The sequence below is a fragment of the Canis lupus genome, chromosome 18, assembly GCF_048164855.1.
Source record: "Canis lupus baileyi chromosome 18, mCanLup2.hap1, whole genome shotgun sequence".
NCBI classification, from domain to species: Eukaryota; Metazoa; Chordata; class Mammalia; order Carnivora; family Canidae; genus Canis; species Canis lupus.
In genome coordinates, this window is record NC_132855.1 from 9,195,829 (window position 1) to 9,223,800 (window position 27,972).

At 40.0% G+C, this 27,972-nt stretch overlaps 1 protein-coding gene across 8 annotated transcripts in view; it reads left to right on the plus strand.

Annotated features, from left to right (window-relative positions):
- Positions 1-27,972, plus strand: part of DOCK4 (dedicator of cytokinesis 4) — a 410,872-nt gene that overhangs the window by 180,630 nt on the left and 202,270 nt on the right. For all 8 annotated transcript variants that reach the window (XM_072783430.1, XM_072783431.1, XM_072783435.1 and 5 more), the window contains exons 2-7: positions 3,057-3,140; positions 5,353-5,393; positions 7,384-7,439; positions 11,951-12,047; positions 17,027-17,175; positions 22,586-22,670. In XM_072783430.1, the coding sequence (XP_072639531.1) occupies positions 3,057-3,140; positions 5,353-5,393; positions 7,384-7,439; positions 11,951-12,047; positions 17,027-17,175; positions 22,586-22,670 (512 nt within the window). The remainder of the gene's footprint in view (positions 1-3,056; positions 3,141-5,352; positions 5,394-7,383; positions 7,440-11,950; positions 12,048-17,026; positions 17,176-22,585; positions 22,671-27,972) is intronic.

The following is a 27,972-nucleotide window of genomic DNA, read 5'->3' on the forward strand; positions in this document are numbered from 1 at the left end:
GTCAGTGTGGGGAGTGGCAGGAGTGGAAATGTTGAGAGAGGGTGCCTCCAGGAGGTGTTTCAGAGATAAGATGATTGCGACATGGTGTTGGATTGTATATGTGGATGAGAGGGCTAGTTCATGACCCCCGGGTTCTTGACCTTACCAGTCAATGGACAGTGCTAACATTCGATAGAACTGGGAACAGTGGAGGAGGATCTGGTTTGGAGACACCTAAGGATTGTATGAACTAAATGGCAGCATTAAATAAGAGGAAAGCAGCCTGATCAAGCTCTTGTCCAGCACGGCACGATCTATTTAATCATCTTTTAGAACAAAAGAAATAGAAATCTAATGGAAGAAATATAAGCTACATACAGAAACAGAAAAACACACACAGAAAACAACAACAAACCCCACAAAACCTTAGGCCAAACGCGACGGAATCAAAGGTAACTAGTGGCATCATGGACCTTGTGTTGAGGAAAGACAACCAGGGAGACATCCGAGAAGGCTTCCCAGTGGCCCTGTAGAGCGATACAGAGAAATCCACCTAGTAATAGCAGGATAAAGCAGGACTGGCAATAGACTACAATTTTAGACTAACATTTCAGATTAGGTGATTGGAAGAGAAAATATCTTAGATTTGGTTAGAGAATGAGGGGAGATGATGGGTTTAGCTGGAAGTATACTAAGTTTTGGGTCCTTAGACATCTGAACAGGGATACACAATTGGCAAGTCTGTGTCAGATTCTCAGGGGCACAGATCAGACCTGGAGAGGGACTTGGCAAGCCATCTGTCAACAGGTGATGCTAGAAGTCTTGAAACTCTTTCCAAAGAGGAAGAATGAATATATATGATAGAAAAGGAAAAGTCCAGTTTATTTATTTATTTTTTTAAAAGTCCAGTTTAAATAACTGAGGTATTTATGAAATGACTAGAACGTTCCTGAGTGTAGTAAATTATTTCCAGTAGGCACCTTAATTAAGCCTCCAGTATCTTTTGCAGTTCTTTTACTGTTACCCCCATTTGCTTGATGAGGTGATGCAGATTTTGAGAAGTATCTTGACTATAGTCATGCAGCTAATAACTGCTAAAATCTGGGCTCTCCTTTCATGTCTCATGATGACGCTGTTGTCCTGCACCTCAGCCTTTATGCTTCAGCATCTTGGGCATAGAATGCTAGGTGACACCAACATTTAAGGAGAGGGCTAAGAAGAGAAGGTCTACAGAGGAAGGCTGGGGAGTGTGAGAGATGAGGTTCAAACGAAGGTGAACTTCTGAAAGCAATATGCTCGTGGTCACAGTGAGGGGATAGTGACTTCATTAGTGTGGTTTCAGAGCACATGGAAGGCTGTGTTGAGTGGGCTGGAGCATGAAGGGGGGAGGAAGAAATGAAGTCCATGGATGGTACCACTGTGTTCAAGAAGGTGATGGGGGCTGGGAGAGAACATGCAGTCTGGGAATTACAAAGCCATTTGTGAGTGGTGAGAGCTATAGAGAGAGCCGTGTTGGGTAGTCTGTGCTCTCAAATCTTGAAGCGGTGCAGCGTGGAACCACTAGGGTCGTGAAGAGTCTAGATAACTTCATGAATGTAGAAAGGGGATTCTGGGTGCAGGCTTGCTCTGAAGTCTTTTAAATTCTAATCAGTCTACTGACTGTCCAGCTGTGATCTCTTGTAAGAAGAGGTCTCTGAAAGTTGTTTAAGATAATCTGTCAAGATATACAGACCCTGGATTATTTTTTGAGTGAACATCTCCTAGCACGTCAATATGAGGTCATAGGGTATTTAGGTTGGAAAATGACATCACGGATTAATGCTTGTCTAAAACGTTCTAACTTGGTTACTCTACAGTTATTTTCATCCATCTCATGTACTGTGGGTTATGCTTTCTGTCTTGCATTTTGATCTCTACTGTTAATTTTGTTTTGAGATTATGAAAGGGCTTTAGACCTCTTGTAAAAGCCCATTACTTACCGGCATGTCCTGATTTTTGACAGATTCATGTGTTTCTTCAAGCTTTTAAAATACGTTCTCAACAGTAGCCATGATTTATTTGGGGGTTTGGGGTTGTATCTGAATCTTACTATGTGAGACAGAGTTATAGAATTCACTCTCAAAATTTTGGTCTTTTAAAAATCACTCAGTCAAAGCTTTTACTATCATTTTTCAAACGTGAATGGAAAGTTGATTACAGTGCACTGTATTGAGCGGGAGATGTTTCTTCTTTTTTCATGTAGTGAGGTGCATTTTTGTTATTTCTCCATCCTCATCTCCTTTTTGACTCAGGCATTACTCTCCCGGGGAGAATCACTGTGCTTCATTCTCTCTGTAACTCTCTGAGGTATCCGGAGATAACTAACCTATACACACTTTCTTTCTGGCTTTAACATCCTCGCCCTGCCCAGCCCTGTGAAATGTTTCAGAAACCAGTCAGTCCATAACCACTAGGTAAGGCTAAATGGTGACACCCTACTCTCCCCTGGACATACGTGCCCTATTCCGAGAGAGCTGGGGCATGTGGGAATTGTCAGAGTGGGTGTATATTTAATCCTAGGGGTGGAGCTTAGTCAAGACTAAATAAAATGTTACTCTTAATTACTACTCAAGGTGACCGCTTTTATGCCACATACGTGGCCAAGCCCTGGGGACATACTAGTAAGCAAATAAATGCAGCCTCTTCTCTTGAGCTTACAGTCTAAGAGAAAAGAAATCTCCTACAAGCAACATAATAGGAAGGTAGATGAAGCTGAACAGCGAGTAGGATATGTATTCCTCATTTGTTATTGAACACATTTATTGAGGAACTACTGTGGGCAAGGGGTCTGGATGCAGAGTGAATATAGCAGTATACAAGAGTGGCACAGAGCTCTTCGGGAAATAACATTGTCACATAGGTTATTGAGTGATACTCTGCAAAAACATATAAAAGTTAAATATGACAGCAGGTTTTAGCTCTCAAAGTATACTTCCTCTTTGCATTCGTTTTTCTAGTCAGTGACATTTAATAGCAAGCAGTATAACTGGCTATAACGGATATGATTATCTTCATATATTCTATAACATTTCTTACAGTTATTGCCAGTTTTCGAGGAACTGTCCCATATGGCCTGTCACTGGAAATTGGAGATACAGTTCAGATCCTGGAGAAGTGTGATGGTAAGTGGGCTAGTGCTGATTGTTCAAGGTTGTATAACCAACCTCATCACCATTGGACAGTTCATAGTGTTTGCAAATTCTGTCCTTCTGTTAATTTCTGGGATTTTTCCAGTGGTCACAGTGATCCATTTTTGACAAAGCTTATTTCTTGCAGATTCAATGTTTGGCTTATGGAAAAGCATCATTTGCTATTTTTAAGCTGATATATTTTTCCTGATATTATTTCCTTATATTCACTAGATGCCAACATATAAAGCAGTTGAGGCTACTGTATTTGAGGGGATTCATGACTCAGTTCCAAACTAGAAGGTCTTTCTCAGGATCTCAGGGGTCTAATAGGTCCCCCAGGACAGGAAGAAACAGATCCAGAGCAGAAATGGCTTCTCCAAGGTTAAGTAACCAGATGCCTTGGAGAAGACTCCTGCCAAGGCCAACTCTGCTGTAGTTCTGCAGTCTTCTTCCCTGCCACCCCCAAACTTGAACTAAAGTTATTCAATGCATATGAAATGTTAGTGGAATATATTGTAAGGGCCTTATGATTATTAATTTATACTGCATGTAACTCATTAAATCAAAATACTTAACATGTTCTCAAATGTTTCCAGTCCTGTTCCACAAGACATGCTTAAGCTCTCATATTTAAAAAGATCCCAGTTGAAATGACTGCTCTTTTTTTATTCTCGTTAAGATGACCACATTTTAAATATCCATTTTTCTCCTGAAATGTTGTGCTTAATAGGATTTATAATATGATAACATTCTGTCGTAGCAAGATTTATTAAACTGTGTTCCTCCAAACAGAACTCTTAAAATTACTTAGAACCTGGCATTAAATGGTGATGGTACATGGACATTTATTCTGTGCCCTGTAAATGAGATCTCTAAAAGTATAATCAGGTCTTTCATGTTATTGTCAGATGCATTTTGTCTATTTTTACCCTGTATACAGATAAATATCAAATCTGTTTTGAATTGGTGCATGAAAATGGGCTCCATGGCTAATGGGAGCTGTTTTGTAACCTAAAAACCTTCCCCTGCAATATAATTGAACAGAGACCTCCTTTTAAGACTTTAGCAGTTCTCAAAAAGTTGTGGTTTCTGTTAGAGTAATTATTTAAGAATAGATATATTTCTTGGATGTGTCTTTAAGGGATTTTTAAATCCTGAGATAGTTTCTGTTCAATTCATTTTGCTTTTCTTCAGACTGATTTTAAAGCTGTTAGGTATGACATTTTACAATATATCTTTCTAAAAAAATTTAAAAGGAACAGAGTATTGAAATATAAAGTTCAAATATTTTGTTTTAAAAATTCAATTAATAAAAAAAATAATTCAACAGAATATTTGTTACATGGTAACTTCTTACCAATAAACAAAATCGTTCTATACTTGAAGAAACTGTAAGTTGAAAATAATACATTTAGAGGGAGTATATATTTACCATTTATTTTCATATATATATATACCCTGTACTTGTTTTAAGGTATAAAAAGGTAAGTTCCTCTTTCAGGATAGTGCTGAAAATTTGATTCAGAATTGCTTGGAGGTTAAGCCATAGGCATTCCACAGAATAAACATTAAGGTGAGCTCAGGTGGTAGGACATTTTGCTGATAAGAGTGCCAATCACTTTCCTTGATAGGTGATACCTGATTTTCCTCTTATGCTATCAGACTGATCCTAAACCTAGATGATGGGCTGAAGGATGTGCAAATTCACTCTATGACTGTTGGCTGAGCCCTATTCTTTGGTGATAGGGTCTGGGCCTTGTAGTCAGGCAAAGAGAAATTGGAAACTTATTAAATCTTGTGCAGATTCTTGAATTTCCCTGAGACGTAATGTAGCCTTTTATAAAATGTGGAGAAACCATGCTCATGTCAATTAACTTGCCCAAAATAAAATAGTCTGATAAGTAGCAAAGCCAGAATTTAAGCCCAATGCTATTCCAAACCCTGTACTTCCATTATGCATGTTTCTATTTTTCATATAGATTTCCATTACAATTTTTTAAATGGTTTCTTAATAGAATGCTTAAACTATTAGTCACTTGAGCTATAGTCTAGCCCAATCCAACCCCCATTTTATTCATACACAGAATATTTACTGGTAGGGTAAAATTCCGTCAGTAAAGGACAGATTGATTTGTAATAATTTCTTTTCTTTAAAATATTATAATGGTTTATCAAAATAATGACCATGATTATTTCTCCACAGGCTGGTACAGAGGATTTGCCTTAAAAAACCCAAATGTCAAGGTAATAAAAAATATTACTCATAATCATAATTATGGGATTTTTTTAAAAAAGTTATTTTATTCATTTTACAATTGAAATTACAGTTGGGACTCTTAAAGTGCCAAATGGCAATACAGATTTTCATAATTTTGGGAATTCCTTTGAACTTGGATTATCGTTAAGACATGCTACTCAAATGATAATCCTAGTAGCTCTTGCAGTTTGTGCTGAGAAGACCTTAATAAGCTCATTATATTATAAACAAAATCTTTTTGAAGTGTTAGTTTAGCAGAGAGTGAAATTAAAATTCAAGCAGGGGAAATAGATATTCCAAAAGAAAAATTGAATAGAGGTGTTAAGATTTCTGTGGTATCATTTGTAAAAGAGTGATGTGGAGAAACACGTTTATTTCAGCAGCCTAGTAAGATTCCCTTCTGGGTTTGGGCAGGTGAAACATGGGGAAGCCGTGTTACAAAGAGCTCCCTGTTCCTACGATTCCAGACAGAAACTAAGACTCACTATCCTTTATATGTTTATATACATCCTCAGAAATTATAGTAAGGAGGTAGTATGATTTTTATTTTACCTTTCGTTTGTATACTTTATGACTTTGACACTAATCCTTACTATTTTCTGTGTTTGTCTACTTTATTCTAATCTCTCCAACTTTCATCCACACTTCCCAGGTTCTATAATACTCTCTTGCGTGTCATGTTCATTTCTTGGTTTAATTCTGGCTTTATTAGGATTGTAGATAAGAAAATGTATCATTTCTTACTCTCAAAATACAGTATAAGCTAAGTTCTTCTACCTGCCTTTCTCCTTAAATATACCTTTTTCTGGATCACCTAGCTATGTTTAATAACTGTATTTCATTTATTTTTGGTCATTCTAAAGGAGAGGCTGAGGGACAAAAGACTATAGAAATTTATTTTTTTAAATACTTTAGCTCTCATTTAAAGTTATTTTTGAACATCTGCAAGGCACATGCCAATGTAGCTTCAGTATTTAATTATTCATTTAGAGTAATTTTGAAAAAAATTTATTTTGACTTATTTCTGCCCCTCTTCTAACCTCAAATTCTGACTTTTTAAAAATTATAATTAACTCTGTTGGTTAATCTTACCATATTGAGTTAGTGTAAATTTTGAAGAAAATATTTTTAACACGTATATCTATTTACTACTATTGTTTGTACAGAATTTGCTTATTAAATTTTATGTTATCCTTGGATCCACAATGGTGATAATATATTCAAATGACATTTGCTTTCCTAAATATTTAATTGAATTTGTCATGTGATGATACATCAAAAATCATTCAGAAGATATTGTCATTTAATGGACAATAAAATTGATGCTAATGTTTTTTTATGTTGTTTCTTTCAACTTCCCATTTGGAACAAAGGAACAATTTCCTTGTCCTGTCTTTTGTCTACAATAAAAAGCTTTGAGCTAGCATGCTGTCTTTTGTTTAATTTTTGTTCCATCACAATGCAGCCTGGTGATTAATTGCTACTATGTTTTCATCAAAGTTCTTCCGCTAACACATAGTGTATGTATTGTCTCCCAATTCATTGTGGTATTTTGTTTTTAGTGTATATTTTAAAATAGACACGAGTGTTTTAGAAGAAAATGAACAACTACCAAAACAAACAAAAACTAATGTAATATTAAAGAAACTATGCAATACTAAAAAAAATTCTTATTTGGTATAACATGCTTTCTATTCTATGCAGAATTCCTGAAAATTTAGAAATTTTGTTTTATAAAGAAAATACTTCTAAGTGAGATTTAATTTGTTTTATTATATTTACTTTAGAGAATCCCTGAATTTGTCAACTAATGAATAGCAGAAAATAAGAGGAATGGATCCAGTGTGGTAGAGATGTTGTTTTTCCCTGTTCCCAGTACTGTTATGGTTGTATGACTGTGTTTTATACGTATAACTTGTGAAAACACCCCCGCCTTATCAGTCACCTAGCACCATAACCTCATGTTTTCTCCTGCAGGGTATCTTTCCTTCCAGCTACGTTCACTTGAAAAATGCCTGTGTGAAGAACAAAGGGTAAGAAATGAGTTTTATTAATAGTGAGGGGATTTTCACAGAACCATTGCTTATTCGAGAAATTGAAAGGCTTAGTAATTGTCTTGAAAAATGAACTACAGGAGATCATGCTATTGTCTGTGTGGTTTGATAAAGGTGGATTACACTAAGGCAGTTGGTGGAGAAAATGTAATACCCTGCATCTGTGTGTGCTAGACCAGAGGGGAATCTAGGGCCTCAGAGGTCTTTCATTGTCCACAAATCATGGAATCAGCCTAATCTTAAGGAGAAGGGGTTGGTTCTTTTTGGTTTCCTGCTATATAGAGAAGCATGGCAGTCAACCCATGGAGTGCTGAGTCATGTCTCAAACCCCAGGCATTTCCTAGATTTACCACTGATTATAAGCAGCCAAGCCTGACTGTTTTTTCCTAATTGGGGATAATACCATATTCTTGTGTGACCACTTCACAAAGCCACTCTTCTATTTTAGGGAATGGTATTTCTGTACTTGGTTTGGTTGAGCTCATTGATCACCTAAGATTTCTTATACATTTAAAAAGTTTTTCCAGTCTATTTCCAAAAGGACTTAAAGTCGTTGTCAGGATAACAGATCATTCAAATAAAATACCATAGTATAAAACAGTAGAACTTGCTTATTTTAGTGGTTGTCATGAGCAGAAAGTTATAAGTAGGCCATGGATTTGGACCCAAACATTCACTGCCAGTGTCACAACAAATATGCACTAGATCACTGAATGATTGTCATTTTATGACAAAAGGAAGAATACAGATTCAGCCTTAAAAATTACATTTTGGGATGCCTGGGTGGCTCAGCAGTTGAGCGTCTGCCTTCAGCTTAGGGCATGATTCCAGAGTTCTGGGATCGAGTCCCACATCAGGCTTCCTGCATAGAGCCTGCTTCTCCCTCTGCCTGTGTCTCTGCCTCTTTCTCTGTGTCTCTCATGAATAAATAAATAAAATCTGGGGCAGCCCTGGTGGCTCAGTGGTGTAGCGCTGCCTTAGGCCCAGAGTGTGATCCTGGAGACCCAGGATCGAGTCCCATGTCGGGCTCCCTTCATGGAGCCTGTTTCTCCCTCTGCCTGCGTCTCTGCCTCTCTCTCTCTGTCTCTCATGAATAAGTAAATAAAATCTTAATAAATAAATAAATACATACATACATAAAATCCATAAAATCTTTTTTAAAAAAATTACATTTTACTTCAAATAAAAAAAAATTTATTTGAATTACTAAAGCACTTTTTTTTTTTTTAAAGATTTTTATTTATTTATTCATGAGAGACACAGGGGGAGAGAAAGGCAGAGACACAGGCAGAGGGAGAAGCAGGCTCCTTGCTGGGAGCCCGATGCGGGACTCAATCCAGGGACCCCAGTATTATGTATGCTCTGGGCCAAAGGTAGGCGCTAAACCGCTGAGCCACCCAGGGATTCCCCCTAAAGCACATTTTAAATCATAGTAAATGAGATCTTTAAACTTGAATTTTACCAAAGAAGTTCCAAGTCATGCTATTTAAATGGATGATTCTTATATCCACTGTCTATAAAGGTAAAGTATTAATCTTAATTCATTGAAATAACTTCTGCAGGTGGGTGAGCATCTGTGGTATAAGTACCTTGAGAGTTACCTATATGGATAAATCTCTAGGAGATCTTATACTGTATGTCATTCAATACTGCTTGAAGCAATATTACCATCATTAGTAGTAGCCATAGTAATTATTTAAAATAGTAGATTAAAAACATGATAATTCTAATATGAATAATTACCACTGCTGCTACTGTTTTAATCAGTGTGTGTCCTTTGGGAATGTCGCACCAGAAATGAGTCAAGCTTGGAGTCCTCCCGCCAGGCTTACTTTGCACTGTCTAGCTCCCCTCAAGCAAACCAGAGGAAACTCTAGCAGTTGCTTGGGCCATAGGCTCACTCTTTGTTCTGAGCTTTCTGCTCTAGTGATCCGGGCTGGACAATATGGAAACACCAAGCTCTCTACCCCGATCCTTAAAATATCCACTTGGGTTGACCCATGCAGTCAGTTCTCTTTGCTGCCTGTGCCCCAAGCCCAGCCCTACCCCTTTAACTATGCAGAGCAAAGGGATGATCAGCCCCCACCATACACTCTGACCAAGGGAAGTAGAGAATGCTAGCAAAGATAATGTCAAGCATCGTTCTACCCCATGGAAGTCCTACCTCAGAGCAGATTGGGGTGGGGCATTATCAAAACAAGTGCCTTCTTTTATTTATTTTTGTCCCAGGGAGAAACTACAGACCTGGCCCCCTTCCCTGAGTCTGAGGAAGTTTAAGTAAGGATAAAGTGTTCTCAGAATTTAGTTGTGTAAGTTTAAGACTTGGTTGTGGGTTCTTCATGTGACACAGGGCATAATGAGCATTAAGTAGCAGGAGAACGTTGTGGGGAGAATACAAATTTATTTTCTTAACAAGAAAAAAGTTATTGGAATTAATTGAGACTCCAGATTCTAGGACCATTAACTGGAAGAAAATCTTGAGCCTGAAAACATTTGAGAACACACATTACCAGATGATTGCTTTCCCAAAGAGGAACTTCTTTGGATTTTGACATTAACCTCTCTTATTTTAAGATCAGCAGCCTGATGGCTGCTGCAAAGTATATCTCGGAAGGATGAAGTAGCTGCAAAGTGTATCAGAATAACTGAACAAAATGTAATTTCAGGGGCCACTACTTACAACTATTTGAACATCGACTTTGGTTTTGGTGTAATTAAGAGGAAACAGCTGGCTTGCCGAAAACGGTGATTTTGTAAAGCTTCTTAAAAATTTACATTTTGGTTGAACAAACACCAAATCAACTTCTCACAGACTGAATTGCCTTTTTCTTCATTCCTGGGTCTTCGGAGCAATGTTGGGCTGATGGGGGTCCTTAAATTAAGTGATGGTTTATGAACAACGAGGCCACTTCTCTAGTGTTTAATTGCTGCTTGAGGTCATGCCACTTTTTAAATGTTAAGTAGGTTGTCGAGTTGTCCTGGAAATTCATTATTCCCTTTTTGACCTTACATCTGATCATTTTATAATCTCTGTCTCCAAATATTCATCATTTAAATTGCAACAGCTGCTTCAAAAGCAAAATAAAGGCGCTACCATTTGAAAATGTCACACGTAGACTTGATGTAAGGATCTGTATATGTCGCAGTTCATATACTACTGTTTACTTTTATTTCTAGTTTTGAATCCCACTTTCACATTTTCAGCTGTGTTTCAGCTCTAGAAAGAAGGGAAATATTCACAGAGCACGCATTTTAGCAGCAGTATGAAATGAGGAAATGAGGCTCTGTTGGTGAAGATTTTTCGTTCTCTTACTCGCTGTCAAGAAGACTTTACAAAAGACAATTATACACCCTTTGGATATAACATCACAAAGGAGCTACAGAGCAGTTATTAGCCTCATGCTAAGAAGTAATTTTCCCTTGATCATCTAGACAACCTGGTTCAGTGTCTAAAATGCTGTTACCTTGTACATATTAGATGTTGTCCTTGAAAAAAATACATACTCAAATGTTAAGAAAATAATCCCCATCAAATAGCTGGCAGCATTCTTATGAGAAGTTGTAGTAATAATAGCCACTTAAGCATTTTAACCTGCACACAAACTGAAAAAAAAATTGAAAAAAGAAACTTGAGATGAGGGAAAAGGTTGTTGTACATCAGAGATAGATGCAGGGGATAAAGAAAATCTTCTGGGTTTTCTTCTCGTCCATAGCTTCATGGATCTCCTCAACAACAGACCACTGTATGTACCCCAGTAGATGCTGGTATGAGTGTTTTCCCAGTATAGTGTTTCACTTTTAGAGAAGAAACAGGAAAAATATATTACCCTAATCATAGAGAAGAGCGTTGTGCAATGGATATCGGAACGTCTGTGATAGCAAAAGCTTTGAAGTTCAATGACGCATGATGACATTACTAGTATATTAATCGTTTTTCATGGTCCCATTTACAAATAATAAAAATGAAGTGTTAATAAAATCAAGCGACTGTTTAATTGGTACCTCGGTGTCTAGGTACTTATAACACTAGGTTAGGTTGGACGTTTGCAGCCGTAATATCCTGATCATTGAGCAAGTCTGTTACTCCCTTTGAATCGTATGGTCATAGTGCTTGAAAAGCAAAAGCTGTTTCCTAGTTTATGTGGGCTCAGTGACCTCATGTTACATGAAGGCTTTTGGGCTTGGGAACTTAAATGAGTTGTTGTTTAGTGGTCACATTGTGGCTGGAGCAGAAGTCTTCTGATTTTGTTGCTTCTCACCACACTCCTCAAAATTGATGTGGATAAAGTGGCTGGTCCTTTTGGTGTTGTACTGCCATGACCCACATAACATGCCTCACACAGGTCTCTAATCAGATCCTTGTTACTGTCTGCAGAACCCAAACTAATAGGCAGTTTCCTTTCCTAGTTTTATCTTTCGGAGGATTGAAAAGAAAATTGTTATCTATGATAATTGCATATATACTTTGTTTTTCTCTTTTAATTTCACAGACAATTTGAAATGGTTATTCCCACCGAAGACTCCGTTATAACAGAAATGACATCGACATTAAGAGACTGGGGAACTATGTGGAAGCAGCTGTATGTGGTAGGTAACTTTTTAATGGTGTAATTTTTTAGATTGCGAATTGTTTTAAGAAATACTTGAGCAAGAGTCAGCATCGGCCAATGGTTGAGCACTCACTTTAAGGCATTAGCACTGCTCTAGAAATCACATACAGAGCCTAATAACACATAGCCTTGCTGCAATCTGAGAGTCTACTAAGCATGGGCTAAGTTCTTTTTCAAGCTGCAGAAATGTAAAAGATGATTTTTCTGGCACATCTCACCAAGTAGAATGGTTTACGTGGATCTAGTTAGTGTCAAGCTTTCGGAGTATTTTTAATTTTCAAGGAGAGAGGAATTTATTTGCATACAATTGGAGTATTGGTGGGATTTTATATTAATTTTCTGTAAGTAATTCAGATATACTGAAAATGATAGACTCCTTAGGCAGAATGAACAAGACTATTCTAAATATATAAGAGAAAGGAATGCTTCTCAAACAAAATGGAAGGGGGTCAGGTCAATGTTTGGGGAGTATGTTTTCATGTACTTACTTTTTATAACAAATTGTACTTATGAAGAGCTTACTATGTTGCAAACCCTGTGGAAGTCCTCCATGTGCAGCATCTCCTCCGATCTCTACAACCACTTAAGGAAATGATGACTGTGATCATCCCCAGCTCACGAATGAGGAGCAAGAGGCAGAGAGTGAAGTGTTGGCTCTGGCCCACGCAGCCAGAAAATGGCAGGGCTGGGATTCTGATGTGAATCTAGTGCTTTGGATCTCTGATAAGCACAAATTTGGGGGTGGTGGAGGTTTGAGGATGAGGAACACTATTTCTCCTTTTATTTTCAAAGACATTTATAGAACAGCTTGATCATTTGAAGGGATGCGTTCAAAATACAAAGGTGTACTTAGCCTGACAAAACGATTTGAAACAGCTTGTCAAAGAGAAAATCCAAATTAGCGAAGGACATTGGCACGGAATGACAGTTTTTATTGTCTCTTACATATAAAATGCAATAGGATATTTCATTGAAGCAAGAAAATCTTAAAAATAAAACCCCTTTTGATGTTGGATTTCTCTGACCATGCCCTCCTGGCGCTGGTGGCTTTAGGACTCACTCCTAAAATCCACAAGGCAGTCTTAGATTAAATGCCAGTCTAAGCTTTGCCGGAATGAGGTAAATGCAAAGTCAAGATAACGGAACTCAAGGGGTCTGAGCTGAGAGGCTACAAAGGAAATGCACGCAGATCTCCTCTTGAGATTTTTTTGGAAAAAAAAAATTATATTAGAATGAGTATAAAATCCAACTATTATTTCACTTAAAATAACATTGTGCATAATATTAACATGGGAATGAAGCTATTTGAAACGTTCAAATCATTGCATCTTAAACACCCAACAGAAGAGTTATAAAAATAATGGCAGTGTAAGTGTCATCCATTAGTTGAGCTAGAGCCCCAGCACTTTGCCTTTTATGCGGCAGCTTGTGGGGAACAAAGTTGAATTGCCTCTTGAGTCTGTCTTATCTAGCTATTTTTACCTGCTTTTCGGGTTGCGAGCATCTATTTTGGGGACATACTTGATTGGCTTGAAAATCTATGTGCTGTAAGCCCCAGGAGTAACTTTTCCACTTCCTGACGTCCTGAGTAATGGACACACAGAGAGAATGATTTGAAAGTTGCCCCTGGAGACTGGCATGGTAGTCAGTTATGTTAGGGACAGATAGGAAGTTGGACCTGGAAATAATAGATTTTCGACCTTGAGAATGAGGCTGACTTGGCTGTGTCGGACCATCTGGGTTCTCTTTTCCTAATCCAGGTGTTCCAAGCCCAGTGTCTGGTTCAGGTCGGTGCATGTTCTTTTCTAGTGGTTTTTAAGGTGCCTGGCTTCTCCCCTGGTAGATGTTTGATGAGGATACTAAGATCTTGTAAATTGTAAGCCGTTTATGAGGTATACTTTGTATAAGTAGAACTTGTAGCTTAAAAGCTCATGGTAAATACTTGCTTGAGAAGTGCTAGTTGCTCTTTTTAATATCATTGGGAAGAGCCTAAATAATGTTCTTTCAACTATCAGTTAATGAAATACCAGTAACATAACCGCAAAAAGCTTAGGAGAAATACAGCAACCATCTTTTACTAAGTACTTCTGTGCAGGCCTTTGGCTGGATATTTTATATCTTTCTTCTCGGGGCTCTGCCAGAGTGTTTTTATTCTCAAATCTTAGCAGAGATAACGTATTCAGGGTCCCGTGCTAAGTGGTAAGGCCTGAGTCTGAAGGTAGATCTGCTGCTCTAAACCCTATGCTGTTTTCGTTTGAGGCAAATGAAAACTTACCCATTCTCTAAAACACTAAAATCCAATTGGCTTTTTGCTACAGCTCCAATATATTGCAGGAACTTTTAGATATGGCTTTACTCCAAGTGCTTGGTATTGCACCCTACCCTTTTCATTTAATGTTAAAATCAAGAGCACTTTTTATCTAAATAGTCTTCATAAGTGTCCAGTGTTTGAAATCCAGTTTTTGATGAATCATCATTTTATGACCCGCTGTCAGACCAGATGAGAGGCGTACGGCTTGCACATTAGTAGGGCAGGTGTGCTGGTCATGACTGCAGGATGTCAGTGTTCCTGCCTCCCCTCCCCTAAAGGGAAAGCTGACCAGCTGGTTTTCATTTTTATAAAGGATCCAGCTTCCTTTTCATGTCAGCGTTCTCTTCAACCTAAGTACTAGAGGTGACATCATTAAAAAATCAAGTCCATCCTACTGAACGACTGCAGAACACCTCTCCCAAGAGCAGGGCAGATGACTTTCACACTGTGACAGTCAGGTCTATGGAGCTGGCTCTCCCTTTTGCTGCATGAGAGTTGACTTATTTTACATCCTCCTTATGGGACTTCTTTGACTCTCATGGACCTTTCCACTGACCACTGACTTCCTCAAGCTTTTCCTGATCTTCTTCCCTTATTGTTTCACATGACTTACACAGGATCTGCCTCTCAAGATCTACAGAATGACCTCCTATAAATCAAGTATCTATTTATTCATTCTCCAGCTGCTGGGGCTACCCAAGGCCGACCCAGCATCTATGGTTGGGAGTTGACACCAAGTGGAGAGCACAGACACTGAGCGGCGAATTACCAGAGTCTTGCATCACAATGCCCCTGGTGTGACTTGTATGGTAGCATATAACATGAGTAAAGAGCGAGACGAAGAAGCTCCATAGAGTGCTTTACGAGTCAAGAGGCACAATTATTTATATCTCAGGGATGGTGTCACGGAGAATGCTTTGCTGTTTAGCCAGCACATTTGTCTCACCTGCACAGTACATTAAAACACTCCAAGTCACCAAGTCTTGATAAAGTAGAAGACATGTCACGACTTTTTAAAATTAAAATAAAAAAAATTGTGTTCCAACCGAGCATCTTTACCCATCACACAGGATTTTTGCTATTTTTGGTAGTTTATCACAGCAGAGGACTTCACGTGTATGATAATCTCAATCCTTTCATAACACTGTTTCTGTCCTCTACTACTATCTTAGTAGAAAGTAAAATCATAACTTCTGGTTAAGAAAGATGAAAGATGGATGTTGAGAAATGGTTTTGCCCTCAATGTAAGAGAGATAGGCTAGCTTTTGGTAAGGACACAACATTTGTAGAGGGCTTATTCTAGATGAAACCCACAACAGTAGCAGTATTGGTAATGGCCAACACTTGGGTGGTATTTATTCTAGGCCAGGTGTTATTCTCAAGAGTTTTGGTATATTAACTCATCAATCTTGACAGTGACCCCATCAGATGGTTATTATAATACCCATTATACAGATAAGAAAATATACACCAAGAAGTTAATACATTGCCGAAGGTTTTTCAGCCAGTTAGTGGCAAAGTTGGAATGCAGGCCTGGTAGTCAGGCTCCCGAGTCTGTGCTCTTCGTCACTGTGCCGTTCTGCTCTCTTCACGAACCTTATCTCCAGTCCACAAAACAACCTCACAGGAAGGTAGTACTGTCTGTCTCACAGGTGACAAAACTCGTTCCAAAGCCTGTAAAACAAGTAAGTAGCAAAACCAGGATCTGAAACCAGTTAACTCATTTACCTTACATTAAACCGCCCTTGCTGGACGAATTTCTCAGGAGAGTATCTTGAATCTACACGAATGTTTAACCAGTCAGAAAAAAAACAGTGTTTATTTGCAGAGGTCTGAATAGGGACCAGGTAATAGCCGTGAATGAGGTTGAGAGCCCCCAGCGTACCCAGCTTATGGTGAGAAAGACCGGAGAGCCTTAAGACCAACATGCAGGAAATAATTAGAAAACAGTATTTTCCGTTAAAGTGGCCTTCGTTGCATGCAGCCACTGTTCAGAGAAGGGAGAAAAGAACATGGGTGAGACTTACCAGGGAAGATTCCTGACCGAGGTGGGATATAGGCGGAGCCTTGAAGGACAGTAGAATTTGGATAGAGCTGAAGAAAGGAGGATTTGAAGTGGGAAAGGAGGCAGGGAAGGTGAGCTCCGGGTGTGGAGGCCAAGTGAGGACGCTGGGCGGTCTGAGAGGTGAAGTTGGACTCTTGGCCAGGAGAGCGGAGCCGCGGAGCTGGGTGAAAGCGTGCAGAGCAGGTGTGTAGCCCAGAGTCCGAGGGGAGAGGGGCCTGTGAACAGAGGATCTGCCCGCGGAGTGGCGGGCACGTGGAGGGTGGGCACAACTGTCCTTCCCTTCCCTCCCTCCCTCCCTCCCTCCCTTCCTTCCTTCCTTTCTTTTTTTTCAAGATTTTATTTATTTATTCGTGAGAGACACACAGAGACAGGCAGAGACACAGGCAGAGGGAGAAGCAGGCCCCATGCAGGGAGCCTGATGCGGGACTCGATCCCAGGACTCCAGGATGACGCCCGGAGTCAAAGGCAGATGCTCAACCGCTGAGCCACCCAGGTGTCCCTGTCCTTCCCTTTCCCGCCTGGTTTCCTCACCATTCACTCTGGAGACTGACCTGCGATGCCACGTTTGTGTACCTCTCAGAGAAACGAAGGCGATCTCTTCCACCGGCTGTGGCACATCATGAATGAGATCCTGGATCTGCGGCGGCAGGTGCTGGTGGGCCACCTGACCCACGACCGGATGAAGGACGTGAAACGCCACATCACGGCCCGCCTGGACTGGGGCAATGAGTGAGTACCGTCCACTGCAGTGGGGGCAAGGGGGGATCTCTGCTGGCAGCGCACAGGTGTGAGCCACTGCAGGGTAATGTCTCCAGAAAACACCCTAGGGGGATGTTTCAGCTCTTTTTTCCTTTTGGGGACTTAGGGGAAGATTGTCACCCATGGAGCTGAGAACCACAGCCTGTCCAGCTGGCGAGGGCACCAGGTTGCTGTTTGTTCACTAGTGCCCCGTGAGGGCAGACGGTGTGCATGTGCTCACAGAGTAGGGAGTGTTCACAGGGATCAGCCACATATGGCTTCTGCTAAATAGATCTTATTTAAAAATAGGCTTTAGGTTTGGCATGTGTATTTGCTTTTTTTTTTTTTTTTTTTTTTTTTTTTTTAATTTTTATTTATTTATGATAGTCACACAGAGAGAGAGAGAGAGAGATAGAGGCAGAGACACAGGCAGAGGGAGAAGCAGGCGCCATGCACCCGGAGCCTGACATGGGATTCGATCCCGGGTCTCCAGGATCGCGCCCTGGGCCAAAGGCAGGCGCCAAATCGCTGCGCCACCCAGGGATCCCTGTATTTGCTTTTAATATATACCCCTTCCGTAGCGTCGTAATATGTCACCGAAGAAATCTGGAGGGAGATACTAATGCTAACACTGCCTATTGAAAGTCTTAAAACAGGTGCACCAGTGGGGCATTCACGATTGCCCTGATTCCGCCTGTGTGTACGCAGTGGCCCCTTGGAGGAGCTGCTTGGGAGAACTCCGTAAAAGGCAGACCAAGACTTACTCTTAAAGAAAACTATGACTAATGTAAAATAAGAGCAAAGCGCTTTAGTAAATCTCATCACTTAAAGCCCTGATCAAAGCTGATATTGTACCAAGTAGGAATGTTAAAATGTGGGTGAGAAATTAGAAAAAGCTTGGACTGTGATCCTAGGCTTGTTGAAAGACGTTGAAAGGTGTCTCAATGTCAAAGTCACATCCTCTCTTCCTTTTCTCTCCCCAAATCCCCATTTGCTATTTGGACCTTCAGAGGATCTTAGGGCTACGGAATAAAAGAAAAGCAGGCAGGAAAGGAGAAAATGGCAGGACATAAACCACAGATAAATTCGCCTCTTACTGAATCTGGAAAAACCGATTTGAAGCTAGAGTGCTACTTCCTCTGATGACAGGGAGTAGCTCTATCAGAAGCCACTTCTGATTCTGCTGAGACGTGACATACTACAGACATGAGCACATGGACCTCCTGACACATTTTAAGCCTCGTGCTCACGCAGACTACTTCCGTTATTTTGTTAAGATGTGCCATTCATCCTTTTATAGATGACCAACCAGCATGGTTGCCCTAAATTATTTACATCTACAAGATTGATTCCTGGAGGGAATTAAAAAAGAACAACCATAGGTGTGGAATGGCAAAAAGACATTGGACTAGGAATGCTGCTTTTTTAAGATGTGAGACGAATGTCTGAGCTGTTCTTGACTTCGCCTTCTTGACCTGTGGAAGGAGTATGTTAAACTAGAGGAGGTGCATGGGCCCTCTTGGCTCCAGGACAGTATGAGTCCAAACACATAGCATTTCCTGAGGAAAAGAACTTGGCAGCCACTTGCCCAAGAGCCTCCGGTCTTGCTGTGTGAGACGAGGCAGGCCGAGCAGAGTGGATCTCAAGGCCCTTTGAAAGGGGCCCATGCTGTCTAGAATGTGTTTCTTTTTGATTTTGAAAAAAAACTTTGAGTTTTCACTGAATTATAATGGCTCTTAGTCATTATGCTGGTCCTTGCTTAAAGCCTAGTTTGTAAATAGGAAGGCAGTTGGTTGAAGTAGCTTATCAAAAATAACTTAGAAATATAGAGCAGGCAAGAAGTTACTTTTTCAGTTGTAGGAAGGAGGATGATGACCGAGAGAAAAACACTAATTCTAACTGAATCATGACTCAGTTTTGACTCATGTGAGTTCTGGCCTGTACTTTGGGCAGTTCTGTGGCTAATTTATGGTAAGTTGTTAAAACATTGATGTGTGAAAATGAACAGTATAGTTTATATAGCTCATCCTCAAATTCACGAATTTTCTGAGGTCTCATTTTTTCTTCGACCACTTAGTTAAAAACAGCTTGTAGCACACAGATTGTGCGCGGACTATAAGAAAACGTCATTTTTCTTAAGGAATAGTACTAACCGGAAAGCAAATTCCAATAATGCTCCCGCATATTAAACTGGATCAGATTGTCCTGCAAAATTATCTGTTAGCACGTAGATCTCTGGATGAAACGGAGTTAAGAATGTTCAGTCTCGAGTTGTGTATCACAACTGCTGAAGAGTGGTAAAGAGAAGCCCTCTGGATGTGGGAAGCTTGGGGGGCAGAGGAGGAGGAGTTATTCATTTTGTTCCTCAACAGAGCCATGAAAAGAAATATTCTCACCTGGAGGTATCACACAGAGTTAAAATAATGGTGTCTGTTTCTGTTGCCCATAGAGTCCTGTACTGTCCTTTGACTTTTCCTGCTAAGATCTTACAGGATGGAGAATCTGTTCATCCTTCTTTCCTGATGTCCCAGAGCAGTGCAGTGCCTGAAATGAGAGAGAACTTGCCCCCCACCCCCACCCCACTGCTCTGGTTTCCTGCATCCTGAGAGCTCTCTTTGCATTTTCTCCTTTCTCACTTTGCCTCCTATCTTCTTCTTGGTTTGAAAAGCACTGCCATGCTCCTGTTCTGTGAGCTAAGAAAATCTCAAACACTGGGAGAGTTATCCTAACGATATACCTAGGAATTAATAAAACAAAACAGAAACAGAGGGGACTCTCTTCACACAGCTAGGACCCAGGAAGCCAGCAGAAGTTGAGCAATGAAAGCCTTACGAGAGAGAGAGACTTGCAAGTTACAAGTTCCTGGGGCCCCAAAGCTCGTGAAGTTTCTGGACTTCACACCTGCTCCAGCACCTGTGCAGCTAGAGTTGGTCTTGGCTTATTCTACAGTGATGTCAACCAGTTGCCCTTCATGTATCTTTTCTTCCTTGCACCATATGGCTGATGCTCTGAATCTCTAGGTCTGAATTCTCAAAAAAGGAATCTCATTGAAAGCCAAAATCTACTATTCCTGTTTAGACTGAGCATGTTATACCAGTCACTCCTAAGCTACTGGCCAGTCCATAGATTATTTATCCTTAGGTCAGGTGCCCAGGCAGGTGTGGCTCAGGAAGGGGAGATGGTCAGATGACTAGACTGCCTCAGCTTTCCCTCATGCCTCCTAGCAAAGAAGATGGGTAGGACAGCTTCTCATAGAAGGAGCTGTGGGTAGGGTAGGTGAGGTGAATTCATACGTGCTTATATATCCTCTTTCCTTTGCTAGATCATCTTTCCTCAGTGATACTGACCTGGTGTCAAATGATGTCTTACATTGTAGGGCAGTGGTTCTCTCTTGGGAGGGAGTAGAGAATGGGGAATAGATCCTATCAGAATCCCTGGTGAGGTGTACCAAGGGGGATGTATTCATTTGCTAGGGCTGCCATAACAAAATACCATAGACTGAGTGGCTTGAACGACACATTTATTTTCTCACAGTTCTGGAGGCTAGAAGTCCATCCATGACCAAGGTACCATCGACCTTGGTGAGGACACTGTTGCCAGCTTGCAGACAGCTGCCTTCTTGCTGTGTCCTCACATGACCTTTTCTCTGTGCTTGCATGGACATTGAGAAATCTGTGGGGTCTATTGTAAGAACACCTATTCTATTGTAAGAACACCAGTTCTGTTGGATCAGGGCCCTACCCTTATGACCTCATGTAATGTGTATTACCATATAGACCCTATCGTCAAATATAGCCATGATGGGGTTGGCATATTGGGCTTCTACATATACATTTTGGGAGGGCACATTCAGTCCATAACAGGGAAACATGAATATTTTGAGAACAGATCACAGCGCTGTCTATGATTCAAAAGTTCAACAAAAATTAGAGAACGGGGGAGTGTGATTTTTAAGTTTCTCAAAGAAAACCATAACTAAAGAAAATTAAGAAACTGTTTCCATGTCTAAAACAACTACTGCCATTGGGAGGGTCCAGATGTGATCTTCTTAAGAAGATTCCCTCAGAATGGCTAGATCAGTGCCTGGCTTGATGTAAGGGCCGAATTAGTAAGGTCTACTTATGAAACCTCTAATGAAGTTTTGAGTAGGATACAGAATTTCAGGATTTTTTTTTTAAAGTACAAGTGAGGAAGCTCTGGCTTTATAACTGGAAATGCCATGCCAGAAGGCTTCCATGTTAGAAAATGATGTGAAAAGGACACGGAACAAATTCGCACCAGAGAATTGCAGGATACCTGGAATGGGGTAACTGAGGGGGAGTCTGGGAGAGACAGTAGCATTACACAGGTATTGTGACATTTTTGGGATAGTTATGGAAGGTTAAGGAGATGAATAGAGTGATACAGCATTGATAGCAATGTAGTCAAGTGGGCACCCTGGAGAGGAGGTTGTCACCAAGGTCACTAGAAGCAACTTAGCAGTTACACTTTCCTCTGTGGTAGGACCTCGCAAATCAGTCATCAGATGGCTTCCCACTGAGGCTGGATGTATGACCGCAGAGCCACATGTCAGTCATGTCAAGCTGACACAAGAGATTAAACCATTTCGCCACCGCAGGCCTAAAACTACAGTGCCTTAATTTCTGTCATCTGCCTTTTCTGAGTTTCTTCTAATGAGTGACTGCAGAACTCTATGACTGAGGTCTACACACGCTGCCAGAGATTCACATTAGAAATATATTAGTTCAGGATCCCTGGGTGGCTCAGCGGTTTAGTGCCTGCCTTTGGCCCAGGGCGTGATCCTGGAGACCCAGGATCGAGTCCCACGTTGGGCTCCCTGCGTGTAGCCTGCTTCTCCCTCTGCCTGTGTCTCTGCCTCTCTCTCTCTTTGTGTGTGTCCCTCATGAATAAATGAATAAAATATTTTTTAAAAAAAGAAATGTATTAGCTCTGGATATAATTTTAATGCCAGGTCACATCCTAAAGGCCAAACTTCCCTCTTCTCAACTCTGATTTCTGGAACAAAATTAGGTCTCGCTCTTGGTTCTCCCCCAGTTCAAGTTGGAGGGGTTTCTATGGTGATAGTTCTTGAGGTGCTGATGGCTCCCCACCACCCAGCACCAGGCCTCCAGTGGCAGAGGCACTCCATTCACAGTGCCTGCCCATCCCCCGGATTTCCCTTCCTTCGTCGTCTTCTGTTTCTCGAGTTATGCCCAGTGTCCAGCCTAGTTATATCCGCTACTCCAAATGTGATAACCAGTTAATACGAGGCAAAAAATAGGAGTGAAAGAAGCATGGTGTGCGACATATGTAATTTCGGGGTGATATAATAAAAATAATGATTTTTGATATATTCTATCGAGGTGACTTTTCCCCCAATCTTTCGCCATGTGTTTTCTAGACAACTGGGACTGGATCTGGTGCCTAGGAAAGAGTATGCGATGGTGGACCCAGAGGACATCAGCATTACCGAGCTCTACCGATTGGTAGGTACAAGAAACCTTGGCTCACAACCTCACTGCTAATTTTGTGGTTTCCATGGTGCTCTTCATACTTGATTGATTTTGTGAGAACAGGATGTCCCAGGTTTAATTTGCAGCAAGTGAAGAGAATTGAGAGTTGAGGTGACCATGCCCTAAGTAAAAAACTGAGGCACTCTACCTGTTTGAGAATCCTTTGATATGCTCTACTGAGCTCTTTAGTCTTAGATACTAGGAAGTAAATCCAAAGGAGTTTTAAGTTCTTTTGCACGTCTTTGTACATTTTGTTAGTGAAATGCCTACAAATCACACGTATTTATCTATCGTGTTCCAGGACAGTGCTGTGACCAGTGATATCCATTTATTGTTCCCCAACATGTTGCCCCCTCCCTGCCCCCATTACTACAATGTGCAAAGACCATTGAAAGCATCTCCTCTATTGCCTCCAACTGCTGTCCTACACCCTAATCCATCCAAAGTGCTGAAGTCTGTTAATAATTCTAAAATACTTGATCATATTGCCCATCACCTACAATTTCAGATTTTTTTCTAGTTACATGTTAAGATTCATTTATTTGCTTGGTATCTAGGTTTCCCCAAATCTGGTCCAATCTGCCTTGTATTCTTAATACTTGTTTTAAAATTACCTAATCTCTCAATATTAACTAAGTTCTTAGTTAATACCCCAAATTAAAAGAGAATGTGGCTGGGAAGGGCTTTCCCAGGCCATTACACCAGTGTAATTTTACTTTGATACAGTTTCCCATGCATCTTACTGTCATGTTCAAAGGAAGAATGCCTGTGGTAAATAGTAGACTTCTTTTTGGAGGATCCTGCCCCTTTTGGATAGCTTCCCAAGTGTACAATATTCTTCATAGAAGAGTGAGGTATTCTTGACCCGAGATTATCTGGGTCTGAGAAATGTGGGAAAAAAATCATCAGTAAACCCATCAGAGCTTATGTCTGATTTTAGAAAGTAATTCTCTCACTTTCAGTTTTTTCCCTAGTCGCTGATCTATTCAGTTTACACCGTATTATGTCAGTTGGGATTCATTCTGCTTTTTATAACTTCCTTCATATTGAGGTTCTTGAGAGTGATGTTTCATGTGGCACACCTTTGTGGCATCAGTGCTAAGTAGAATATTTGGCACATGGCAAAAACACAGTTAAAGGTGAGTTGGAGGGAGGCAGAGGAGAAGGAAGGAAACGAGTATTTTGAGATAAAATTATCCGTAATTCTTCACTTGTATAACAAATAAAATCTGTATAACTTATTTGCCAGTCACATCCTCTCATGGAACATCTTCATTGTAGTTACTTTATTTAACTCACTGAGCATCAAATTTGCCTCTTGCTTTTTAAATCCCACCCAACTGGAAGTTTCTTCAGGGTGGGCACTGTCTTATACTTCCTCTGCCATGCCCCAGATAATCTTGTTTAGTGCTTTGCACTTAATAAGCAATAACTCAGTGTTTTGAGGTTACTATGGTATTATGAAAAGACCATGGGTATAGATCCAAAAAACTAAATTTGAATTCCGTCTCTTCCTTTTATCAGATCTTTGGTCTTGAGCTTATTGCTTGGTCTCTCAGAGCTTCAATTTTGTTCCTCTATTAAGTAAGGAACTAATTCTAACCGTGTTATGAAGATTAAATAAGAAATGCATGTGAAATACCTTTCATTGACAGTTAATGTTTGCAGAGCATCTAAACACTCAGTTGATTTTCATTCCTTGCTCACTTTTATTTCTTCCTTATTACAGAGGCAAGATGGCAAGAATAATTGATACCTTATATACTAAATCTTAGTATATAAGATTAAATCTAATCTAAGATTAGATTCAGCTGTGTTCAATGAAATAGTAGAAGCTTAGACATGATAGAAATTTCTCTCGGGCAGCTGGGTGGCTCAGCGGTTTAGCGCCGCCTTCAGCCTAGGGTGTGATCCTGGGGCCCCTGGATCGAGTCCCACGTCGGGCTCCCTGCATGGAGCCTGCTTTATCCCTCTGCCTGTATCTGTGCCTCTCTCTCTCTCTGTGTCTCTCATGAATAAATAAATAAAATCTTTAAAAAAAGAAAACAAAAGAAATTTATTTATCTCTCACAATATGCAGGCCAAGAGGCAGGAAGTCCTGGGCTTGCATGTGGTTTCATGGTGTCAAAAGTGATACAGGCTCTTATTTTTCTGCTGTATAGTACGTGGCTTCCATCATCAAGGGTACTTCAAAGTTTGATACAACTGCAAGAGCTCTAGCCCATTACATCTGCTCTCCAGCAATAGGAAGGAGAAAGGTTCTTAGTTCAACGACTGTAAGGAGCTTTGCTGGAAATTCCACACAATATTTGCAGTTATATATCATTGGCCAGAACATAGTCACATTCCCCATATTTAGCTAAGGATGTCTTATATTTAATAAGCAACTAACAGTGTCTGACACAAATACATTTTACTTTTTTTAGTATAATTTTCTGTGTGTGTGATTTTGTCTTTGTTCTTTTCACTTAATGTTGTGTATGGGATGGCAAACTGATTTTATGTCTTTCAGTATTCAAATTTGTTAGTGGTGGCTATGTTGATACAATTCTGGGGTCTCATCTGGTCTGTGACTGATGAGCAGTTGCTGCTGGTGGTGCAAGAAACTATCCCTGATGAGCAGTGACTGCCAGTCCAAGATGTTTTCCATTTTTATAGCTCAGATCCTAGCTCAAAGTCTTCATTTGTGATTTTCTATAAAAATTTAATTTCTCCCAGTAGTGGCTGTATTTTACTGTTTGTAAAGCATAGATAATAGCCAAACTATTACAAGCCTCAGAAGGACATGTTATCTTTAAGGAAGCTTCAGGATTCTGTTTAGTACCCTGGCCTAGCACTAATCAGATTGTCCAGCATGTTAACCAGCACGATGGACAATCTCTGGGCAGCATAAAAGTGACTGACTATATTGACTTCGCCAGGGAGAGTTTGCAGGCGCTCCCACTAACCCCTTGTTGCTTTTGTTGTTGTTTTGGTGTTTATTGTCACTTAGGGATCAAGGGCCATGGCAATGCATGCCCCAGTAGAGGATGCTTGATTGTTGCCACTTGTCTTTTTTTACTATGTCTTTTCTGTGTCCTATTTGAAACACAAGTGTTTGTGCCTTGCTAAATCCATATTGCATCATTAGAAGAAAAAAAAAGTCTTGCTTTAGGTTTTTGATAGCCCTGTTAACAGGTCTTTCTCACCTAATTATGTTCATCTAAGCAGTAAAACGTGCTAAACCTCACAGTGTTAACATATGTCCACTTGGAATATTTGGTTTTCTGCCAAAGGCCAGATTTCAATCCTTCTATAAATAAAGAGAGCCGTAGCTAGATTCTCTGGTTATCTGTGCATACAGAGTATCTTTTTATGAGCCTTTCTTGGTTTTATAAGATCATGTTAACTTCTTGCTTTGTGATCTTTAGTGGGTGGACCAGGGGCTCTCAAACAGAGAGGAGGGGACGTTTGGCAATGTCTGGAGACATTTTTGCGTTTCACAGTTAGAGGTGAGGTAGGGGTGGGAGTGGGGAGAGGTGCTACTGGGTCTGATACATGGAGGCCAGAGAAAGCTACTAAACATCTTACAATGTTGGACAGCCCCCACAACAAAGAAATATCCAGCCCAAATTAACAGTAGTGTTGAGGTTGAAAAACTTTGGATAGTTCACCCAGTAACATATACATTATATGAAGATTAAAAATTTGCATCCTTCCAATAAATCTTTGGAATAAATCTGTTTCTTTTCCTAATCAAAGGTCTAGTTAAACTGTAAGCACATTTAGAGCATCTGGTAGGTTCCTTCGTAACCATAATTTATTTCCGAGATAGATTTTTATCTGTTTCTTATAACTACCAAGTTATAGCCCTTGAGGTATGAACATGCCTCTTTAATTTTGTTTTTATTATAATATTTTCACAGAGACCTTTTTGGCAGTTCCCCATCGTAGGCAGTTACCAAGAGATAAACAAGTCATCCTAACTTACTTACATCCACATCTTTTCTAGACCTGGAAGAGAGGTGGGTGAGGAAGGAGAGATTTCAGTGCCATTTGTGATGACCTGCGTCACATGTGCAAAATCAGAGTGGAAGCAGGCAGGCTTAGGCCAAGCATACATGCAAAGATCAAGGTTCCAAGGCAATAAGTGCACAGAAGATGCAAAAATGCATTTTTCATTTGCCTGTGATTTGCATGTCTTTGCATATGATCTCAATCCATAGTTCTCCACCCTCATTGCACATTAGAATCACCTGGGGAGCTTTTAAAACTATCACTGTCTGGACCCCCACCCCCTAGAAATTCTAATTTAATTGTTCTGGGATAGATCCCGGGCATAAGTATTTTTTAAAAGCTCTCTTGGTGATTCTAAAGTGCAGTCAAGGTTGAGAACCACTGATCTAGATATATTGAATTCCTTGCATGAGTAAAGGAGCTAATTTTTTTTTTCTCTCTGTTTTTAGCAAATGTCATGACTGATGCTAGGAACTTTGCACTGTTTGAAGTAAAGACCAGATGCCTCCTTGAAGTCCTTTATTTAAATAAGGTTTTTATACCTGTTTTTCCCACTCTGGTCCTCGGTAGTTATTCATTTCTTCATAGTACTCTGTGCTGTGTTAACCTAAACTTTTAAGTATATCAGAAAATAAGTTAGCATTTTCAAAAAATAAAAAGCTTCTTTGTGAGTTAAAGAGATAGAGTTTTATAAATGTCTGATGCTTTTCTTCTGGTAAAAAAGAACTTTAAAAGCACAAAAAGAGCAACCTTCTCAGAAAACAAGACAGAATTATACTTGTTTTTTTTTTTTTCCCTATAGTTAGAATATTTCTCTGCAGGAGGCTTTTTCTAGCAATTATGACTAACACATAACACGATGCCGAGGTGCACTTTACAAGAAAGTGTACTTACTCTTCAGTTTCACGGAGAGATGTCCATTGTACCTGTTGAGGATACAGTGATTACAGATGCATTTGCTTAATTACATTTTTTAACCGTTTACTTTTTGAATAGTGCAAATTAAAAGATAAAAGTGAAATTCTGGTAATTTCAAGCTGTTGCATTTACACCTGTAAATATAGATCATGTTTTTTTCCTTTCAAATGTTGGTCAGTTAGCAATTGCTGAACTAAGAAACTTAAAAAGATGGTTAATGTAGAAACAGGTTATGTACCTTAATCCTAAGTGAAGGATATTACCCTATTACTGTAGAATTAATACCTGAGCTGTTTTATTGTTTTTGTTGTCAAGTTTAGTTGTTTAGTTGTCAAGTGATCCAAAAGAGGTGGTCATTAGT